General features: G+C 33.1%; 1 protein-coding gene, 1 long non-coding RNA gene and 1 pseudogene across 2 annotated transcripts; 2 read left to right on the forward strand and 1 right to left on the reverse strand.

The window, feature by feature from the left end:
* The first annotated feature begins 5,054 nt into the window (after positions 1-5,054).
* Positions 5,055-6,772, forward strand: LOC146949653 (uncharacterized; annotated as a pseudogene).
* A 3,439-nt stretch (positions 6,773-10,211) lies between these two features.
* LOC146949654 (uncharacterized) lies at positions 10,212-10,919 on the forward strand. The gene has a single exon (XM_085748548.1). The coding sequence runs from the start codon at positions 10,212-10,214 to the stop codon at positions 10,917-10,919; it is 708 nt and encodes a 235-aa protein (XP_085604674.1).
* A 6,316-nt stretch (positions 10,920-17,235) lies between these two features.
* On the reverse strand, positions 17,236-20,310 carry LOC146949655 (uncharacterized). Its single transcript, XR_015027353.1, has 3 exons — positions 19,848-20,310; positions 19,374-19,435; positions 17,236-17,675 (listed from the first exon to the last, which is right to left on the reverse strand). It is a non-coding gene; the product is annotated as an uncharacterized LOC146949655 (long non-coding RNA).
* Between the last annotated feature and the right edge of the window lie 2,541 nt (positions 20,311-22,851).

The following is a 22,851-nucleotide window of genomic DNA, read 5'->3' on the forward strand; positions in this document are numbered from 1 at the left end:
GTAAAATTAGTTGTTGAAGTGGCTGATAAGTATAAAATGACATTAAAGGACATGTTTTTTTTTTTAAGTTATATATATATATATATATATATATATATATATATATATATATATTACACACACATTTTTTCTAATGTATTTATTTTTTTTAATATTTTAATATATGATTAAATATGTTTTTGTTCCCTATAAATATTCAAACTTTTGGTCTTAGTCTCCGTAAAAAATTTCTTCAACTTTTAATCCTCAAAGAAATTTAACCGACATTTTTGATCTCTGCTTTTATGAATCTCAAAAATAAGAGGAAGGAAACAAAATGTGAGCTAGAATATATAAAATTTTACAACGTACAATAGGCCAGTTATTTATTGTTTGGTGTACAGTAGGCTAGTTATAACAATATATAAATCATTTATTTAAAAAAAAAAATACATATATATAACGTTCCTTAGAAAAAAGCGTGCAGTTTTTCTTTTTTTTTTCTTTAATGGAAAAAACGTGGTAGTTATAAACATGAACATGGGGTAGTTGTTTTATTAAAAATAATTAATTTAAATTAATAGGGTTAAAATTGGAAGAAAATATAAAAAGCTATCAGCTATAAGCTCAAAAGCTACTTGAAATAGCTTCTCAAGAAAAGCTATAAGCTCGTGAGAAAAGCTTGTTACCAAACACATCACGTTTTCATCCAACAAGTTTATAAGCTAATCCAAAAAGCTATAAGCTAGCTTTTTTGTCTTACCAAACACAGCCATAAGCTAACTTTTTTGTATTACCAAACACAGCCAAAAGGAACAATTCAAACCAATCAATAAATACTTCTATAATACGATAACGACAATGACTTTGAAGTCAATGTATACAACCACGTTGTAGCTTCCTAGTCAATGTAATGTCAAAAGATTAAGACAACTATTGAATGAAAAAAAATTAGTTTGATGAAGGAAATTTAATTTATTTTATGTCTAAATTATACTACTATCAATTATCAAATACTCTCTCTGTTCGTGTATATAAGTCCGTTTGATTTTTTTTTTTTACATTTCTTAAGAAAAATTATTAATACAATTATTGTGTGTATTTTGTGAGTTAATATTTTTAAATTGTCATTTGTGTGTACATGTATTAAATTTGATTTTTCATATTTCAAAACAAGTTAGTAGTATTAATTCTCTCAAAAAAAAAGTTAGTAGTATTAATTAGGGTTATATTTAAGAAAATAATAATAAATGTATCTAGTAATTTGAAAACAAGTTTATATTTAGGAAGAATTTTTTAGTTAAATGAGTGTTTATACATAGGAACAAATAGACTAATACTATAATCGTGTATGCTTAATTATATGAAGACTCCACATGTATTTACAGGAGACCAATTTTAACTAGGCTAAAGTGTCTCTTCAAAAAAAAAAAAACTAGGCTAAAGTGCATTTTTCGCCTCTTAAGTTTTAAAATGTTGCGATTTTGACTCCTTAATAAAAAAAAATACAAATTTTACTCCTTAATTTTACAAAACGTTGCAAATCTGCTAAGAACATGCCACGTGTTCCAAAACAGGGGGCCAAAATTGCAAATTTTGTAAAAATTAGGAGTCAAAAGAGCTTATTTCCCTAAAGACAGATGATTAAAAGAGCACATTTTCATAAAATTAGAGGGTCAAAAGAGCATATTTCTCTAACGATAGAGGGCAAAAAATTTATTATTTTAATAGGGGACTAAAATCGCAACATTTTAAAATTTAGGGGACGAAAAATGCACTTTAACCTTTTAATTATCAATCTTTGAGTACTAGAACAAAAATATTGAGCATAGTTTTGTGCTAACCAATATGAATTGTGATGATTGTGACTCTTTGATCATTTCTTACTTGTTTTGCGAGCAATTCTTACATAGGCACAAACCCAAATCAAATTTATTTGGTCACACACACAAATGTAAAATATTTAAAGAAAAATTATTTAATCACATCATTCAAATCCATCCTCTTTTAATTTTTTTTTCATTTGTGGGTGTGTGCCCAAATAAAATTAATTTGGGTTATGCCCAAATGTTTTGCTAGTCTTTGTCTCTTGATCACTACTAATGCTTTAGTGTCTACTCCCCTCCCCGTCTATTTCCTTGCACTTTCCTTCTTTTCTTGGACTTAGGCCCTTCTTTCTAATATTCGCTCCAGTTTTAAATATAGATAAAAATCAAAATGTATTTAGTTTTAATTTAGTCTATAGTTTTTGATAAAATATTATTGTATTTTTTTTTAATTTGGGTTTAGGATGAGTCTACATGTATATTTCATGTGGTTAGACATTCTCCAACCATAGATTCAAATAGAAATATTAACTATTATATTGAAAGAAAATGACTATTGTTCGTCAAGCAAAGACTGTCAAAACGAAATATTGTATTTTCAATTTGGCTATAAATATTTACGTACCATTGATCACCTCTGTTAAAGAGTCTCATGTTCGATAAGAGATAACCAAAAAAATATTTATAAAAGAAGGTAATCCGCTCTTTATAAATTTGTTTTATAAAAATGAGTTAAACCCAAATTTCAAAGGTCTCCATAAATAATGCATAATTCACTCATGCATTTTATTGAAATAGAGATATAAATAAGGAGATATTTTATCTCTACATAGATCAATTTATAAAAAAATAAAAAAAAATCTCTAGGTAGATCAAATATAGATAGATAACAATAAACCATTTTTTAATGAAATAGTTTATTTTTCTTCGAAACTAAAAACTGCGTAAAAGTTTTTTGAGGGAGTAGATTGAGTTTTTTTTTTTTTTTCAGAGATAGTGAGCCTTCAGCACCTAAAGTTTTTTGATTTGGCAATTGCAAGCAGACTGCACTACATATATTTCTCCTCTCAATCACTCTCGGAGTTGGAGTTAGATACAATGAATTTACAATCATGAAATCATATAAGAAATACTATACATTAAAAAACTAATAGAGATGACTAAGTTGGTTGCCAGAAATATAGCTGAGGGATCAAAATGCAACGAATGTTATTTAAGGGACCAAAATAAAACACAAAAGTGTGTCCATTTAACCATTTAAGCCTAAATTATAAATCATAAAAATAAAGTAAAAGATATGAAGTGAAAGAAATTGTGAGATAAAAATGAAACCAATCAATGCTCCTACGATGACTTTCAAGTCAATGTACAACAGTCAAGTGAATCAACCACAACGTTCTAGCCAATGAAAAAGTCGCTATAACGTTGTGGAAAAGACCGTGAAAACTGAATATTTATATTTTCAATTTGGCTATAAATATTTAAGTTTTGTTCCTTAGCATTTCATCCACACATACTTTACTTTACTATTGATTTTCTTTCACGTAAACCATTTGGTAACATTTTCCAGAGAATATTCATTCATGGTGGTTTCTTCTATTATTGCATCTTTTCCTCTTCCATTTTCCTTCCTTCTCTTCTTCTTTCAATTTTTTATGTCATCATGATGAGAGCTTTGCTTTGCTTCAATTCAAAGCCTCCTTCACTATAAATTCTGAATCTTATTCTTCTTGTGATGAATATCTTATGAAAACAGTAACATGGGACTGATTGCTGCCAATGGCATGGTGTCAGGTGTGACACCATCTATGGTCACGTGAGTTGAAAGTATTGGTTTTGCATGACAACAATTTGCTTGGTCCCATTGTCAATTTAAAGATCGAGCATCTATTTTCTAGCTTAATAATTTTTTATATCAAAAGCTTATTTAATTTTTTTTTTAAGCCATGAAGAATGTTGGGGATAGCAGTTTGCACAAAACAAGCTGGGGATGAATTTGCTGAAGACATTAAGCAAATGTGTGAAAAAGGATTAATAAAAACATTATGCGCCCGCATTTTATGTTGAAAACCATAATGAAATAAAAAGAGAGAAAGGAAGGATGGTAATTAATTATGAACAAATAAATGATGCAATGGAAGGAGATGCATATTTTCTTCCAAGAAAGGATTTAATTATTTAAAGAGTTAGGAATATGAATTGGTTTAGCACCTTTGATGGTAAATCAGGATTTTATCAAATAAGACTAAGGGAAGAATCTAAAGCTCTAACAACCTTTAGTTGTCCCCAAAGTCAATATGAATGGAATATATTTCCAATGGGAATGAAACAATCATGGAATGTACTTCCAATGGGAATGAAACAATCACCAGATATTTTTCAACGAAGAATGGATACAATACTTAAAGAATTAAAGGATTTTTGTCTAATTTATATTGATGATATATTAGTTTTTTCAAATAAATATTTAGACGATCATTTTAAAAAGGTAGAATTAGTACTAAATAAATGTTTTGAGCATGGAGTAGTATTAAGTAAGAAAAAGGTTGTAGTAGCGCAGAATAAAATTAATTATTTAGGATTAGAAATAGAAAAAGGAAAAATTATAATGCAAAAACATGTGTTGGAAAAACTTCAAAATTTTCCAACTAAACTAAAAGATAAAAAGGAATTACAGAGGTTTTTAGGATTACTAACATATATTTCAAATGAAGGTTTTATAAAAAATCTTGCAGCCGAAAGAAAGTTACTTCAGCAAAAACTTAAGAAGGATTCAATTTGGTCATGGACCGAAGAGGATGAAGTACTTATTACTAAATTAAAGTACTTATGTCAGGACCTTACAGAATTATATCATCCATCTGATGATGATTTAATTATTATTGAGACTGATGCCTCTAATGAATATTGGGGAGGTGTTATGAAAGCAAAACCTCCTGGACAAAAGAAAGAATTACTATGTAGATACATGTCTGAAACTTTTTTAGACAGTGAAATTAATTATCCTACTCATGAAAAAAAACATCAGCACTAATTCGAATGTTAGAAAAACATGGAATATATGTGCTTGACAAAGAATTTATTGTAAGAACCGATTCTACTTATATTGCAAGATTCAAGAACATAAATCATAAAGGAACTTAAACAAGAAAGACTTATTCGATGGCAGATGAAATTAGCCGAATATAATTACTCAATTTCTCACATCAAAGGAGAAAAGAACATACTTGCATATATTCTATAAAGAAAATGGAACGAAGCGAAGAATTATTAATCCAACAACTTGGAATCAAAGAAACACTAAAAGCTCACAAATTAAAAGAACAAGAATTAATTGGAAAGGAAGTAGAATTAATTGAAAAAGAGATAGAACTAATAAGGTCACAGATCAAAAGAAAGAGTCCAATTGATGAAATTATTGTGAGGGAACCAAAGAAATGGTATGTGGTCTTTAATGGACCATTTCCAGGAATCTACGATGACTGGTACAAGGCAGCCCCACACAGTCAAAAGATCTCTGGAGTTACTCATCGAGCCTACACTACAAAGGAAGAAGCAGAGAAGGCTTTGAAGGATCATAAAAAATTAGATAAATCAAGAAATTAAATTTATTTAGGTCCAAGAACTTTTTCCGAGACAACAAGAAGTAAGGCACCAGAAAGAGCTCCGATGAAAATCTTAGGAAGAATTCCTTCTTCCTTAGATGATCTTCCAATTATTTCCAGAAAAGAACATGAACTTCAAGTACAATTTTCAGAAGAAAAATTTCAAGAAAATTTTAACAGACTTAAAAATTTGACGAATGAAGAAAAAATTAATTGTTTTTATATGGTGAGCATAAATGGTTTTGGACTAAAAGCGATAATCACTCTGTGAGCTTCACCGATATTAGCATTCAATGTGTTCCAATTTGGACTTATTCAATGTATTTATCTAAGTGCAAATTTTGAAGAAATTAGCTTGTTTTCGGTTACTCTCAAGGAAGTAGTCCAATCGTACAAAAGAAATATTGCAAGAGAAAGATCTATCTATCTCAAGTTTTACTCAGCATATCCCGATTTCTCTACTAATCAACCAGCCATGCATTTTGTTCAAATTGGAATTAACAATCATCCATATCCATTAATGGACGAAGCAAGGGAAGAAATATTCCATGAAGAACAAATTGATATGATCATTGCTAATCAATTAGCAAGCATATTTTCCCAATGTCAATCAATCACTAAAAATTCTTATATTAAGGTACTTAGCAAGACAAAAAATATGTTGATAAGCAAAACAAGTGGCAAACTAATCCATGAAAAGGACATGCAATTACTAACAAGCTTTGAAGTTCCATTTTACTCACTAAACAAGGAGTTATTGAACTATAAAACAAGTATCTTAAGAGAATTATGTTTAAGCATAAAAGAGAGTATTAATCATGCTTGTGAGTTGTGCATGCATGAAGAAAAGGCTGAAGCAAATACCAAGTGCGTGGACATGTGTCTTGAGGAAGAGGAGAAAAAGCTATGATGAAAATGTAATGTTAACATGCATGGAGACATGTAGTTAACAATGTCATAAAATTATGTAAGGGTGAATAGTGTTAGGATGAATAGTGCTATGGTGAATAGTATTATGAATGAATAGTAGTAGGGCCTTTTGTCTTATAAATAAAGGCTTGCACGAGAGTAGTAGCAAGCTGTAGTAGAATTCTCTATGTTGTGTAAAGTTTCTCTAAGAAACTTAACTAAGTCCTTTAGGATTTAGTTGTTGGCACTTTGGTGCTTTTTTCTTGTAATCAATTTTCATCAATAAAATACATCCTTCCACGTACTCAAATTTATTTAATCCACTTATTACTACATATTACCTACTTATTACTACATATATATCTACCACTAATCCTACTTAAGGCTACTTAAAGCAACGGAAGCAGCAGTGGACCAAAAATTAATTCATGAAAAATCATGAGCACATATATCTACTTAGTTTGTCTAACTTAATTTAATCTTTTATTATACATATGTTATAATGCTAGCACTTATATGTCATTTATTATTATTTACTATTATGTTTAAGTATTTTTATTTTAAGAACTAGTTAATATAATTATCTACTAATTATGGGTGATATAGAACAATTAAATATTACTGAAGAAGATGGAAATTATGAAGGAAGTATTTTAATTGATCCCACTCTATTTTAAAAAATACAAAAGGAGGATCTAGACCTAACTAAAGATGCTAATCTGAAAGGCAAAGAAAAAATTGGTGGAATAATAAAAAGATTCAATCAAAAAGAAAACATTATATACTATGGAAAATTAATTAACGAGACACCTACAGATATTGCGGATGCTCAAGGACATACATATATTCAACTATTAAGTAAGAAGAAACTTATGGAATTAAAAATAAATATAAAGAAAGAAGAACATAGGAATAAGATAGGATATATTCATATAGGAGCTATACAAGTTCTAATTAAAGCAACTTTTCAAGAAGAAATTAAATCTCCGGTAGAACTAATATTAAAGGATGATAGAATTACAGATCCAGTTGATAAAATACTAGGGGTTGTTGAAGGAAATCTAGCCTATGTAAAATTAAAATTTGAAATACATCCTAATATAGGAATCCCTCTAGATACTCAAAGACTAGATCAAGCACTCACTCTTGAACATAAAATTTTAAGAGGAAATTTAATGAGACCAGGAGATAAAATATTTTCTATCACTTATTGTGTTAATTATGCATTAACAAATCCTCATCATAGTATTACTTTTTGAAATAATAATAGAATAGATGTCCCTAGTCTATTTGAAGATATAGGAAAAATTTACTATCCAAAGAGAAATGAAATAACCGAATTAGAAACTTTTATAAATAAATCAAAGATTTTAGAATTAAAAGGAACAAGGATACCTAGACCAATTAGATTTCATGAACCAGAAAAAGTTGAAGAAAATAACATTGATAAGTTATCTAATCAAGTAAAAGAATTAACCACAGATTTAAAAAATAGGATATGAATAATTTAGAATAGGCTAGACTCTCAATAATAAAGAATTTGGTATAAAATAAGTATGGCAGATTTTAGTATTAATGAGAAAGAAAAAATAATAAAAATAAAGTTAAAATATTGGGATATAGCATACGAAAATAATATTGAGAATAAAGAAATTTTTTTTTCATAAAACATACGCCTCAGGATACTCAAGATTTTGTGACTGTGGCGACAAAAGGGACCAAAATTATATTGGTGAAAATTCCAAGAAACTTTGTAAGTATTGATTTGTCAAGAAACAAATTTGAAGGAGAGATTCCAAATACTATTGGAAAGCTTCATGCACTCAGAGGGCTTAACCTTTCCCATAACAGACTCATCGGTCATATTCCCCAATCCATGGGAAACTCTTCAAACTTGGAATCGTTAGATCTCTCGTCAAATATGCTTACCGATATGATCCCCGCAGAATTAACCAATTTAGACTTTCTTCAAGTCTTGAACCTTTCCAGTAACCATCTAATGGGAAAAATACCTCAAGAACCGCACTTCAGTACATTTACAAACGATTCCTTTGATGGAAACTTGGGCAGTGTGGATTTCCCTTGTCAAAGAATTTTGGACCTGAAAAACATTCTCCACCTTCAGCCAACAACATTTGGAGTGAAGAGAAATTTGGATTTGGATGTGTTGTGAAAGTGCCTCAAAATTGAAGAAATTGGAATTCTGGAAGCAGAAAATCGGTGGCCGATTTTGGACTCTGGTTTTTTGTCTGTTGGTTCGGCAAAAATCAGTGGCCGATTTATGGAGTTCAGTGGCCGATTTTGACAGTAGGAAATAAAACAGAAACGTATTTTTGGGCCTAGATTTGTTCCAGCTTTATTGAGGATTCTTTTACTATAAATATAGACATTGTATTAATGTAAACCTTGAGAGATAGAGGGGGCTGAAACAAGGGTTTAGAAAGGCAACAACAAAACTAGGGTTTGTATGTAGTTTGTCTCTTGGGAACAAACACTAGGGTTTGAGGGTTGATTCACCTTGGGAAACACTATTAGGATTAAGTCTCTTGGTTACTGGAAGAGATTGGGACTTTGGGTAGAATTTGGCGGGAGACTTATTCTTGTAACTCATTGATATCTCTTTTATAAAGTTACTTATCATTATAGTGGAACGGAGGGTTGCTCTCTCCCCCAGATTATGTCAATTTGGACCGAACTGGGTCAACAAATTCTTTTGTGTTCTCTCTTTCTTTCTTTCTCGCTGTTTTCTACTTTTGTTTGTGATTATAACTGTTACCCACTTGTATTGGTTGCTTGACTATCCCTTGCTCCACACATCAAGTTTGTTATTGGTGTGAGTTTTCATCGAATTCACAACAATGGGCGCCCACCGTGGGGCAAGGGTCAAAGGATAATCAAGTATCATGGGTTCGAGGTGGGATATTGAGAAGTTTACCGGAGATAACGATTTTGGGTTATGGGAGGTAAAGATGGAAGCGTTGTTAATACAACAGAAGTGTGAGAAAGCTTTGAAGGGTGAAGGTGCGTTACCGGTCACCATGTCACGAGAGGAGAAGACCGAGATGGTGGACAAGACCAAGAGTGCCATTGTCTTGTGTAGGAGCACCAACATTGTTGAATCGGCTCATGCACAATTGAAAAGATACTTGAGGAGTAGTGTGGGAGATTTGGCATCATGTTGGGATGAAATAGACAAAATGTTGAAAAACCAATTCGGTGAGATACATGGGAGTTTTGGGAGGAGAAAAACCGTCATGGTGCACAAATACAAAAAAAACAAGTTATTCTCCGAGTTGGAGGGGTATATCTCTAAGGCCGCTTTGGGTTTCATTGATGAAGAATATGAACGCTCTAGGAGATTCGGCTTTGCTAAAGAAGATTGTGGTTGTATGTAAATGGCAACGTTCGGGTTGCCTTGTGCTTGTATTCTTGCCGAGAAGAGAAAGAAAAAATTGCCTATTCTTTTGGATGAAATACACCGTCATTGGCGAAGGTTAAGTGTAATTGGAGAAGAGGTTGATGCCAATTTTTCCGTTACGGAGGAATGGGACGCCATTCAAGAACGTATCAAGAGGGGCCCTTACAAGATGAAACTCTTCATCAAATACAAGTTGCGTGAACTAGAATTTCCGGAGGAAACAATGTTGAAGCCACCTCCGAGAAAAGTGGCCACCAAGGGGCACCTAAAAGGGTGAAGTCTACACCAAAAAAGAGGTCCACCGGTTGAATCCCCTCTAGGTGGGAGACTATTGATGCTCAAAATCCCGATAGTCAATGCTCACATGCCAAGAGTAAGTCTCAAAAGACTAAAGGTTCTCGTCTTGGCACTTGCTCCCGCTCACAAACTTCAACTCCTACTTCAAAAAAACAACCTTATTTGCAAATACCATACATGTCACAAATTCCAAATCTCATGAGACCTTACGTTGAAGACATTGTGAATGTTAGAGGGGATGGTAATTGTGGTTTCCGGGTCGTAGCTAGGCACATGGGATTTCATGAGGATGATCATGTTTTGGTTCGTCATGCACTTATTAATGAGTTGAAAACTCACAAGAGTGACTACTTGCCAATATATGCTACCGAGAGCCGTTACAAACTTATCTTGGATGGTTTACACCCTCCAACAAGTAAAAGTGGTATTGCACCTCCAGAGAAGTGGTTGACCACTCCGGATATGGGTCACATTATTGCTAGTTGCTACAATAGAGCGGTTGTTCTATTGACTTTGCCCGAATTGGGTGGTTCATGTGAGACATATTTTCCAATATGGAGTGCTCAACCACTTGAGCCACATTCCAACATAATGTGCCTTTGCTTGATTCCGGACCACTTTCTTCATGTGAAGTTGAAAGAAAATTGTCCTTTACCACCTCCTCCTAAGGAGTGGATGACTCACAAGATTGGTGATGCGGAGCAATGGCTTTTTGAGTTTTTGGATAGAAACGCCGCCTTCGATGAACTCATGTCAAAGGAGCCGAAGCCGCCAAAGAAACCAACAAATGAGCACAATCCTATTACTTTGGACACTCCAGAAAAGTCAAAGCAAGAGAACGATGTCATGGATGAAGATGAAGATTATGCACTATCACCAATCTAGTTAGATAGGTTATGACACTTTTGGGTCGGTGGGTGTTCGTCCTATTTTTTGGTGGTATTACACCCCCGACATATTTTTTGGTGGCCTATTGTGTAATTTTGATATTTATGGCCAATATGTAACTGATATTATATAAATATATGAAAAGAATTATTTTGGATCGTTTACGTGTCATTAAGTGTGTTTAAATTATTACGGGTCATTACCGGCGAATTTATGAAATTTGGATCGTTTATATGTGATACTTGATTGTGAGAAAAACGATGTTTTTAAGTAATTTTGATCAATTATGTCGTATTATCCAATAAACTACTTAAACTGGCGTAATTTGGTTAAGTTATGACTGTGGCGTGATTACGGGTCTTTCTAGACTTTTCAAAAGTCTGTTCTGTTACTGCATGCATTTAATGCAGTTTCTGTTTCTGCTATGAACATGAGTTAACTCACGCCAGTGCAAATGCCAACGTGAGTTAACTCACGCACTGCATTACACTAACGCATGTTAACATGCGCGATGTTTTTCCAGAAATAACACTAACGCATGTTAACCTACGTAACGTGACTTAACATACGTTAACATTTGCACTAGCGTGACTTAACATGCGTAGGGGCATTAAGGTCTTTTACTTTGGGCATGAGCAAAATCATTTGGGTAAAGAGCAAAATTCTTAGTATTGATGGTGGTATTGGATGAAAAAGTGGACCAAGGAAGCATATATCATGCTGACATATATTTTTGAGTTATATACATTGGCATCTAAAGATTAAAACAAGCCACACATAATACATTGAAGGAAACATGAAATTATAAAGTGGGCTTTGACCCATGTTGTTGGTTGACCCGAGGGTTGGAACTTCAGCTTTGTTATAAAAGGCCAATTCACATTTTGACAGAAGGGGACTTTTGCACACGGAAGAAAAAACGTTTTTGGAGGCCAGGGAAAATCATGGTTTAGAGATGGGAGATTAAGCAAGAAGAAAGTTTTGGAAACGGAACAACACGAGGAGGCCAAACGTTGGAAGGACGAATTCTTTCGGGTTTAGTTTCTTTGTTTCATGTTGTTTATTCCTTTACTCATGTCTAGCTAATTTATTTGATTAGGTCTGAGATGAATCTGATGTATTTTGTTTGAACCATGTTGTTATGAAACTCTATTTCTCGTGAATAAATCTAGTTTTATTCAATTCAATTGTTCTTAATGCTTTTTATATACTGATCACATATAACATGAATTCGTGAGAATGAATGACTACTAACCATAGCTTTCAACTTAGACCTAATTGAATTGTTCAAATAAACAGGGTTAGTCTAGGAATGGATAATTGTTTATTTGTGATATTAGGTTAACGTTCTTAAAACCTTCAAAGAATATTATATCACCTAAGGAAGCGGTAGATGTCCTGTATTGAAGAAGTATGGTATAATCTTGTAGAACTACCTAAAATTCCTAGTGTAGTTAGGATACAAGGATCTTCGAGAAGGCGGAAGGCATTCCGATGGCTGAAGAGGTTAGGGTGTAAACTTGTGGAGCTACTTGGTGTAGTGGGAAGCAAGGGAAAGAGCAGCAAGGTGGTTGATGGTTTGATATCATCAATAATTTAGAGTCAAGGTGGAGATTGTTGTGAAAGTGCCTCAAAATTGAAGAAATTGGAATTCTGGTAGCAGAAAATCGGTGACCGATTTTGAACTCTGGTTTTTTGTCTGTTGATTCGGCAAAAATTGGTGGCCGATTTATGGAGTTCGGTGGCCGATTTTGACAGCAGGAAATAAAACAGAAACATATTTTCGGGCCTAGATTTGTTCCAGTTTTATTGAGGATTCTTTTACTATAAATATAGACATTGTATCAGTGTAAACCTTGAGAGATAGAGGGGGCTGAAATAAGGGTTTAGAAAGGCAACAACAAAACTAGGGTTTGCATAGAGTTTGTCTCTTGGAATTAAACACTAGGGTTTGAAGGTTGATTCACCTTGGGAAATACTATTAGGATTGAATCTCTATGTTACGGGAAGAGATTGGGACTTTGGGTAGAATTAGGCAGGAGACTTATTCTTGTAACCCATTGATATCTCTTTTGTAAAGTTACTCATCATTATAGTGGAACGGAGGGGTGCTCTCTCCCCCAAACTAGGTCAATTTGGACCGAATTGGGTAAACATATTCTTTTGTGTTCTCTCTTCTTTTCTCTCTCGCTGTTTTCTACTTTTGGTTTGTGTTTATAATTGTTTCATACACTTTGTTTTTGGTTGCTTGATTATCCCTTACTCCACACATCAAGGTTGTTATTGGTGTGTTTTCTCATTGAATTCACAACAGGATGGAAACTAGTGGCAATTGGATATGGATGTGGATTTGTGATTTTTTTTTAAGAAGTTAAACTAGCCCACCTAAATTGGCATTAGAGATAATCGAACCTGAGACCTCGAGGAGGAGCACACTTCCAGATCCCAAGCCAATTACCACTAGGCCAACCTAAGTGGGTTTGTGATTGAAATAGGCATTGGATACTTTATGTTTTTAATTGGAAAGCCTAGATGGCTTGTGATGATATTTGGTGGTCATTCTAAGAGAAGAGTGAAAAATAAAAATCAGATGGTGCAAATGTCATAGTTATATTGTAGTTATTTTCTCTATTGTGTGTTGGTTTTTTACTTTCTGTTTAAAACAAGCTTGATTCTTAGTGTGACAATCTTGCCACTCTTTTGAACTAGCAAGTTTGATTTTGAGTTGTAATTTTGTACTCCATTTTTTTAGAATGTTTTTGAAAAATGAACTTCATGAATTCGTTCAAAAAAAATTTTATTTTGGATAATATCTGTCGATACTTTTGCTTTGTTTGTTTATAAGTGCATACCGCAAGATGTGTTATAGAATAAAATTCCAAGTTTATGTAAAATATAATTCACATTTATATGACCTTTATACCTTCGCTATTCAGTTTTAGCTTATCTGTGAAGGAGTCTTGTGTCGGTTTGAATATTTTGATGCAGCCAAGCATTGATCTTTAAAATGATTGCAGAGGCTCTGCCACCGCGTCTTACAGAACCAGCTTTCAATGTGATTATTACTGCCCATGTCAAGCTGGGGTAATCGGACAAGCTTTGGAGATGGTGATGCTATTGGAAAGCATGGGTTTATACACTTGTGAGATACTGTTATGCGTCGTTATTCACGTTCAATTGATATGTTAGTAATTAGGAAGATTTTGGAAGAAGCCAAAAATAAGGAGTATAGTTCATTGTTGGATTTAATTATTTTATGTTGATATGTCATGTTATTTTGTTTGATAATTTCCATGTTATAAAAACTACCATTGATATTTAAAAAAGCAACTAAATCAATCGGTCTAACAAATGTTAAAGTGAGTATATTATTGGATAATGTATTACAACATTTCTCGGGTTGCAAAAAAACTTCTATTTTTTATTAAAATAAATTATTTAATGCGGGAACGGGGATGAGGCGGGGATACCCGAACCCGTCGGGGACGAGGATGAGGTTCAATTTCTCATCACCGTTGAGTATCATTAGGGTAACGGGTAAGTATATGAGAATTGGGCATGGGGACGAGGAACGTAAAACCCGTCCTCACCCCGCCCCATTGTCACGTCTAGTTGGATATTGCAGGTGACATATGATTAAGGATTTTGGTTTCGTCGCAGCTAGAGGAATTGAAGCCTATGGCTATGGATAGGAAATTGAAGCTCCTGAGAATATTCAATGTTTTTTAGATGCTATTTGCTATGTTGCTCACTTTTCTTGATGATGAACTTTATATCCATAACCAGGGAGATTAACACAAGTAAACCAATGTAACAATACAATTTATGGAAGGAAAAGTAATGAAAGAAAGATAGAGCGTAGCATAAGACTAAGAAGAAGAAGAAATCATTTCTAACACTGCTATAATATACCTCATACACTTCCTTGCACACACAACTCCTTCCATGTGATTCCTATCTTTCTGTTCCAGCTAATTTTGCTGACGAGACATTCTTGCTTTGCTTGTAACATAACGGGCTGTTTGGTGCGCAGGATAAGAAGACTGGATATGATAACACTATCATATCCTACTTAAATCCGTTGTTTGGTGCATCAGTAGGAAAGGATAAAATAAACCTATTACTTATCCTATCCTATCCTATCCACTCTTTGTTATTTTTATCCTTAGTTTTTGGTGGGTTAGCAACATGACAGGGTAAAGATTCACACGCGTATTTTCTATTTATCAAAGAACCTCATTCGACTCCCACTCTCTCCTATTTTTACCTTCTACGTTTTCAGGTTTTTTCTTGCTGTGCGTTTTCAATTTCTTCCTCTTCCTGTTCCCAAATCCCAATCGATTTCAATTTGTTTGTATGTCTTGTGCTTCTTAATTTTTGTTTCCAATTGATTCAATTAATCTCAATCGATTCAATTAGTTTTATTCCTCTTGATTTCAATTGATTCCAATCAATCAATTAATTCCAATTGATTCGTCTTCTTCCTCTTCAATTATTTTCTTGCTTATTTTCTATAAAGCCCATTCTATGATTTGATTTATTTGAATGTTACAGATAAATATCTGTATTGGTTAAAAATTAATTTTTTATTTTTAAAAAATATATGTATTTGTTTCACAAGAATGATTGTCATTTAAATATAAAATATTGTATTTTTTTTACAAATATATATTGTAGTTTTTATCAAGTCAATAACAAATGCGCACCAGACATATGATATGATAAAATAATGTTATCTCTTTCTTATCATGTGTATACCAAACGTAAGATATGATAATGTTTATCATCTTATTATCCTATCCTATCCTTATCCAACTTCAAATCATATCATGTCTCTATCCTATCATGCGCACCAAACGGCCCCTAACATCGTATTCATGTTTAAATCCTTCAAGACTTGCATCAATCCCTATCTTTTGAAGAGTAATTTTCGAGAAAAGAATAGAGTTAAATCAAATACCGAGGAAGATATATCGTAACTAGACCTTGCACCCGTGCTGCCGCACGGGTCATATTGATTGCAAAAAAAACATTCAATTATATTGTAATTAGGAATTTATAGCACCATAGCTACCGCACGGGTCATATATATGCGGATAGAATGTTCATACATTCACTTAGTGGGTTCAAAAAAATACAACAGTACATATGCGGATAGAATGTTCATACATTCACTTAGTATTATCAAAAAAATACAACAGTACATGAGAAAAAGTTCATTTAGAAAAATGGTGGAAAATTTCTTTGAAAACCACATTTGAGGTACTATTAATGCAGACACCATCGTCATCAATTATCACAATCTTCAGACCATGGGAGAATACAGACTGTAGAAGGTATACACCAACATGCTTGAGAGACTGCCCATGACTCTTGTTAATAGTCATTGCAAAACAAACTGATATGGGAAACTGTCTTCGTTGGTTTAAGACAACTGCCTTTATTTTATTTTTTGAGCTAGACACAATTGATGTTAATACCATTCACAACAATTGATCTACATCATGTATTAGACAACCCTTGAATGGAAATAGTCTATAGAGCCTAACCACCGAAATTACATCATGTCCATATTGTTAGGTTGAACACTTTCATTCGTGTTCAAGTTTTAGACCTCTCAACCGTGGATGTGAGTTTTAGCTACAAATAAAACAATATAAATAAAAAATAGTTAAATGCATGTATAATCCTTAAAAATAATTTCATATATGTACTCATGATATTGCAATTTTTTCAATCTTAAACTATTGTCATTTCTAATCAATTTTTTCTTTTCTGAAAAAATTGAAATCCTAAATTACTACCATTTCTAAGCTGCAACGAAGTAACCATGGAATCTGGCATCCATTCTAAATTACAAATAATAATGTTTTCAATAGTTTTGCTTTATGTTTGCTGCTCTCAATCATATAGCAGGGTTGCTCCATAATTCGATATAAATTTAAAATCACAATCAAAAAATTTGATTAAACACAATTATCAACAATGAGAGTTTTGAATTATCAACTATGACATCTATAAGCTTATATTTTAAGTATCAAAATGAACACGTCAAGATAGCCACTATTTGAAAGCATAAAAAGACATAGAAATGATTTTCATTGATATGATAATAATAGAATTTATACTGATTTTGAATAAGGATAAGAATTTAATAGCCTGTTTACAATAGAAATCCATGTATCATATAGTTCACATAATGTTGATTAATATGCCGTTGCCTGTTTCTTTAGCTAGTTCTCTGCAATTGTACCAAATTAGAGCTGCCTAATTTCTATCTTGAGGAATAAGAGTACTTAAACAATGCGAAAAATTCTTGCTCCAGTAGATGCTTCAGACTTCTATTCAACAAAAATACTCAAAACATATTTAAGTCAAATTAAGTTCCACTTATCCACTATATGAATGCAATGAAGACAATTAAAAAAACATGAAAACATAATAGAGTTGGCAGATAAACTAACCAATTCTAAAGTATGTATGTCTAACTAAAATATTATATAAAAAATCAAGAAAAACAAATAATAATGAACAAAAGTCAATCTTGAAGTATAAGGTTCACAAATAAAAATTTAAGTTCACTTGTTGGCTAACAAACTTTCGGCCATATTTTCATCTTTTCTTCATTGCACAGCATAACCAAAAGGTTGCAAACTCCCTTCATAACTCCAAAGTAGTCATCAAACAGTCTATCCAAACTCTAAATTAAGCTTATTCCAGCCTTTCCTTTAAAAGTCCCTATGTTCACACAACCTACATTATGGTCACAAAGATGAATTTGACAAAAAAAGTGAGCCAATCATTAACCATATGATTAGTGGAAAAAACTATCAAGTAAAAGGGATACTAAATATTTTAAACAACCACAACCTCTTTTCTTTCAAAAAAAAAAACAACAACAACCTTTTACTTCATCAATATGCACCCATAAGGACCTCAAAACCCTTAAGCATATGTATGTTAATCATAAACATAAAGATAAAACAAACTCAAAAGTACAGATGAAAAATAACTAAAGAATTTAAGAGAATGAACAAAACAAAAGACGAAGAACGCTACACATATTACATAGAGCTGAAATCGCAACTCTGGAAAGAAATAAAGGATGGTCTCAGATTCCTATTGTGTTGAAGATCTTAGTATTATACATAATACATTACTATAATTGGGGTAGAAAATTAAATGGCTAACACACTTCAACCCAACTAACAGGATCACACTTATCATGTTATCATTTGCATAGAAAACATTGAATGGCTGCAAAGCATTCATTGATTCTTCACATACACAAAACAATCTTTTGTTTTTAAAACCAAACTATATAAGTTTAGTATAGTGAATCTCTCATTTGATATTTAAATATTCTAAAATAAAGCTTCAAACAGGTTTTACAATTTATCTACTAACCTCAAAACTCATGCTGGTCAAACTGAATGAAAGTTCCTATTGCATACCATTTAGCAATTGTGTACTCATTTACAATGTATACTCATTAAGAAAACAAATGCACATCTACAATAGCAAAATTGTGTACTATAAGCAAATTTCGGATATCTGCTGTACATTTACAAAAATAATCTACATAACGACATAGAAAAGGAGACCAAATTAAAACATAAAATAATGTTTTAAAAAAAGACAGATCACATAACTAAATGATATGAATCCATATTAGCTAATGTTTTGCAGAAATTCTACAGAAATAATAAGAAATGAAAGGAAAAAAAAAGCTCCAATGTCAAGAGAAATGACAATGGAAATTTGAGCAGGAAAACAATCCTTCAGTTTCGACTCAAATTTTGAATATACGATGTATTAGATACCATCTTAAAACTGTCTCGGACCAATTCAAGAAGGCTTACAGAATCAATCAATCACTGTATATAACTAAAATGGCCAACTCTCAAACATTTTGTAAATATAAATCCAGAACAACGTATCATTATAAGTGATCAGTTATAAATAGTAGCATGCTTTGAAAAAAGATTTACCCTTATCTCTAAATCGATGTATTTGAAAGCGCACAATTAATTTGTAGGACTCAAAAATAAAAACCTAAAGAAATATAAACACTAACAATGTACATCTCAAAAATAATAACCTCAATTACATCATGCACTTCAAAAGCCGTTTTGCTGGGTTTTTGCAAAATAATAACATCAAAGCATTTCATTTTCAATAATATAAATGTAGTCTATAAATCAATGAATGTGTCTTAAATCCCTAATTAGATCCGCCATGAATAAATTCAGACAAATTTCTTGAATCACATGATAAGAAAAAGGGTTATCATCTCACCCTTATGTGGAAAATAGTGACTCATTGTGGTTTCGATAAACTCACCGAGCAAACTCTAAATAAGCTTCAATAGAAAATATACACGATATTAATAAAACAGATGAAACCATACAATTGCAACAACTTATCAGAAACTTTCATCGGAGATAATACCTTAGGTGCAAGCAGCTCGAACCTTAAGCAACAACGGCGTCGACACCAGACGTTTAGCACCACTGCAAAAAAATGAAAAACAAAAACAAAGAACCCACAAATCTTAATCGATTGCAAAACAGAAAACTTCAAAAAAAAACATATAAACTTCGAAACAATGAAAGGTGAGAAATAAGAGAAGATGAAAGTGAGGGGTGAAACTGAGAATGAAACCCAATGGTTTTCATTCATTTGGCTTTGATGTAGAGGGTGAGGCTTCTACTGAATTCTTGAGGTCAGATACAACAACAAAATTAGTGGATCCTATTCAATCAACTATGACCCTATTCTCATCAGAGACCCAAATCTGATTGTGTTGTGAACCTAATTGCAAATTTATTACCAATAATGAATGGAATTGAAGAAACAACTGAGAGGTGGAGAGTGATTAGACTAAAAACACAATTCAATTCATAGAAAGGGAAAAACAATTACCTTGAGAGAAACTTTGCAAAATTAGCAAATTAGAACAGTGATGGAAGGGAGCATTGAGCATAATGGATGTCTTAGATTCAGCAACGGGAGAAGCTTTGTTGATGAAGGGAGAGAGCAATGATGGGAGCCTCCACTTGAGATTGCAAATTTCCATGGCTTATTTCTCTTTTTCCGGAGTGGCAGGTTTCTGGCATGAGAGAGAGAGAGAGAGAGAGAGAGAGAGGGAGGGAGTTTGAGTGGAAATAGGTTGGGAGAAAAGGAAGAAGAAAGTAGCGCACGGGAGAGAAAGAGGAGTCTGAGTGGGTTCTGGCATGAGAGAGATTTTTTTTTGACAAAAGTATGAGACCTGATTGAAACCTGAGTCATTGGTTTATTTACTGCATTGGAAACACGCGAGACATTGTAAGAGATGGAATGGAGAGAGTTTGAGGCTGTTTAAGCACTTTCCAATGAGAAAATGGCATTAAATGAGCACACATGTAAGGGTTCGGCGGCCTATGGTATAGTATGAGGAATTTGAATTTTGAATTTGACATTAAATGAGTTAGTAAACACATTTTACCCGCTCAAATGCTAGGATTAGGGTTTGCAAATTTTGTTTACATTGTAGCTTATGATTAGATAATAAGGATACTTGTTTTTTCATAAAGTGGTGGGGGTCAACTAAAGCTAGTCAGAAATCCTCTAGAGGAAGGATGGCTTTAGAGGCTTCAGCAGGTTTATCATAGAAATCCTTGGTAAACTATATTAGAGATTGCTAAAAGTCCCTCATGGCTAGAATCATTAATATATAGGTGCTATCCAATAGGTGATTAGAGGAAAACAAAATGTTGTTTCTTATAGCATTGTTGGTGGTGTAGAAAAATGAATCTGTTGGAAATAAAACTTGGATAGGTTCAGTCCATAGCCAAATTCTATTTACTTATTGTAATGTTCATTTTTTTATATAACGAAATCACTTTCACGGTAAAATATGTTTGCTTAATTTTTTGAAGTGGAGAGACTAGAGTGACTCAAAAAGTTTGAAGTGACAAAATGTTAAATTTCAAAGTAGATTAAGAAATAATTTAATTATGCATATTAATTTATAAGAATCGTCAGGAAAAGAAAATTGTACAGTTACCAAACAATTAAAAGAGCATTTTTTTTCTCGTTACTTTCCTAATAGTTGATTTTATATAGGGCCAAGGCTTGGGAACGTCAGAGTTATGTGTGGCGAAGCATATTCAACGCGAGGATGGTTATAAAACAAGGGTCGAGAGGATGAATAGGGACAGGTGCTTCGTTGTTTGGTGCACCATGGTTAAAAGACCTGTTGTTTTTTACGACTTATAGTCCTATTTATGTCCTATTCAGTGCATAGTGCCTATAGAATATGTGTAAGTGAAATTGCTGATAATTCTCATTTGCATATACATGGTTGTTGGAACTTAGTTTGGAAACTCAAAGTCCCATCCAAAAAAAAATCTTGTTTGGCATGTGTGTCGTGGCTGTTTTCCAACATGAGCACGCCTAAGCAATAGAGGGGTGCATTGTTCAACAGATTGTGTTGTATGTGAAAGCAACTATGAGGATGATAGAGTTCGACACCAAAATTATAATATGGATGCGGTGATCTTTACTCTTTTGCACCAGCTTAGCCTAAGCCTAAGTGAACTATTTGCCACAATTTTATAGAGTCTTTAAAAGAGAAGGAACTTGAGACTATGGCAACAAGAATGAAACGATATGTTGGTGGTTGAACGAGCAACGCACCTTCTTGAGGATTGGAGACCGGCTCAAATAATCTGGGTGGTCGTGATGCGCCCACAAATACATAGCAGCCGGATTCAACACGTCAGGATACAGTACAGTGGGAAAAACCAACAACCGGCCGCTACAAGTGCAATATTGATGCTTCGGGATGACGTATGGGACTTTGTTCTTGCAAAAACAACTTGGTTTTCTCCTCTATGTGATGTTGACACAGGGGAAGCAATTGGTTTGCATACGAATTTGGAGTGGACATCAAACCTTCAACTTGATAACATAGATTTTGCTTTAGACTCTAAGAAGGTAGTGGATGCTTGTAGAACAGGTGTAGACGATAATAATGAATTTGGTTGTATAGTATATGCATGTAGACAGTTGTTTCCCAATAGGTTCCAAAACTCTCATGTTGAGTTTAATAGGAGGCAAGCTAAAGGAGTTGCTTACGAATTAGCTCGGATAGCCTCATGTAATGCTAGCTCCCACACTTACGATGATTAGGAGTGTAACGGTTCGGTTTGGATCGATTTTGGTCAAAATAATATCTGAACCAATGAAATCTTCATTGGTTCGGTTTGGTTCGGATTTTTACTGTTTTTCAAAAAAGAAACCAAACCAAACTAACCGGTTTGGTTCGGTTTGGATCGGTTGATCAGTTTGTTTGAAACTACAATTTTAAAAAGAGGAATGCTAGGGACACTCTCTTTTAAACAATCTTTCTAACACTCACTCTCTTATTGGGTGAAATTAATGTATGTCCCACCACTTTAAGTGGAACCCATTTCTAATGTGTGAGACCCACCTTAGTTTAAACCAATGAGAAAATGAGTGTTTAAGAGAGTGTTGAAAAGAGAGTGTTGCTAGCACTACTCTTTTAAAAAATCATATTTTCACAAATTTGTATTTCATGCATACAACATACACCAATATTTGAAGGAACTTTGTATTCCATGTTTTCTGTTTTTTAAACAACTTTGTATAACTAACATGAAAAACTAACCAAGAGATTGTCAATTCCATCGGCGGTGAGGAACGATGGATTAGATATGGTTGGCAGCTACTCTTCTTTTTTATTAGAAATAAAATAGAGTTTGAGTGATAAGATGAGATGATAGTGAGAGAAAGTGAAAGAATTAAGGAGTATTTTATGTTGGGCTTTAAGTTTGAGTTTAATCATAAGTGTTTGAGGAGGGATAGTATTAGTAAAACGGGGAGTGGATTAACATCGATTCGGTTCATAGGTTCTTTGGATCTC

Source organism: Medicago sativa, chromosome 2 (genome assembly GCF_051527215.1).
Source record: "Medicago sativa cultivar Bolivia chromosome 2, Bolivia_mono, whole genome shotgun sequence".
Classification (NCBI taxonomy): Eukaryota; Viridiplantae; Streptophyta; class Magnoliopsida; order Fabales; family Fabaceae; genus Medicago; species Medicago sativa.

Excerpts from the sequence above, each read along its gene's own strand:
- LOC146949654 (XM_085748548.1), top strand. The coding sequence starts at position 10,212 with ATGTCACAAATTCCAAATCTCATGAGACCTTACGTTGAAGACATTGTG.